The sequence below is a fragment of the Asparagus officinalis genome, chromosome 2, assembly GCF_001876935.1.
Source record: "Asparagus officinalis chromosome 2, Aspof.V1, whole genome shotgun sequence".
In the NCBI taxonomy this organism is placed as follows: domain Eukaryota; kingdom Viridiplantae; phylum Streptophyta; class Magnoliopsida; order Asparagales; family Asparagaceae; genus Asparagus; species Asparagus officinalis.
Window position 1 is genome coordinate 66252643 of NC_033795.1, and position 1131 is coordinate 66253773.

The following is a 1131-nucleotide window of genomic DNA, read 5'->3' on the forward strand; positions in this document are numbered from 1 at the left end:
ATGGCGAAGGCGAAGGACTTGCGACCGGTGCGGGGTACGACGTCGAACTCGAGCTCGACGCCGACGGTGAAGACGAAGAAGATGAGGCCCAGGGTGGCGAGGGCCTCTAGTATAAGGACGCTGCGGAGGGGGAAGACCACGATGGAGAACATTGGGATTCGTCCTAAGATTGATGGGCCTAGAACAATGCCACTCTGTACAAATTGCATAAACAAAAACATCTTATTGTTAAAAAGAATCAAAAACTTAACAAAAATATTTATTTTTTTTATATCCTAAAATTCTATTTCGACAATTTGACACCCAGCGCAAAAAAAAAAAAAAATTGATGTTACCATGACGTCAGAAATGAATCGAGGCTGATTGAAAGGTTTAAGGAGAATGGTAGTGACTCGAGTTGCTACAATGATGACCATGAGCTGGAGCATGAACATGGGAAGGGAATAGTTGAACGGACGTTCGCCGTGCCAAATGCCGTTCATCGTCGTCATCGTTGGGGCGTAGCACACCAGAGGATAGGTGGAAACATTTCCTCTGCTGTCATCCAAGAACTGAATTGGGGATGAATATTCCATGGCCATATGAATGTTGCCAGATTTGATGGAGAAAGACGATGGAGGGGTTAGAGAGAGATGAAAAAGGGTCGGAATGAGGGAGATGGGCAAAATTGTAAAAGTGAAAACGGTTACAGGGGGAGAGCCTATTCCTTTGCCTGAGCGAGCGTGCAAAGGGTAGGTAATCTGTGGATACAGAGAAGTGGGGTCAACTATCTTAATTTTTTGGTCAAACAAGAAAAAAAAAACTACTAATTGAGGTCTTGAAAATCCGGCCCTCAAAATAAGTGTCCAAATGGATCCAATTCCGGACGCAACATTATATACATCAGGAAATAACATAAAGTATTATTGATTCTACAAACAACTATTTTAATAATAAATGAATCTAACCTGTGTTCAAGATATTTGACAGCTAAATGTCAGTGCTTATGACAGAAACAAACTTAACTATGTGGGTCAGTGTGAATTTGGGAGCGCTTACAGTCCCTTCATCTTTTTGATTGCTGATCATATTTCAGACCAACAACGCGATGCATGATGGAGAAAATGAGATATGACTTTTCCCATGCAGGAG

The 1131-nt window shown here is 42.1% G+C and overlaps 1 protein-coding gene across 1 annotated transcript in view; it reads right to left on the minus strand.

The window, feature by feature from the left end:
• LOC109831267 (cation/H(+) antiporter 15-like) overlaps positions 1-672 on the minus strand; it is a 3492-nt gene extending 2820 nt beyond the window's left edge. Inside the window, 2 exon segments of the mRNA XM_020398600.1 lie at positions 6-194; positions 336-672. Of these exon segments, the coding sequence (XP_020254189.1) occupies positions 6-194; positions 336-575 (429 nt within the window). The 5' untranslated portion in view covers positions 576-672.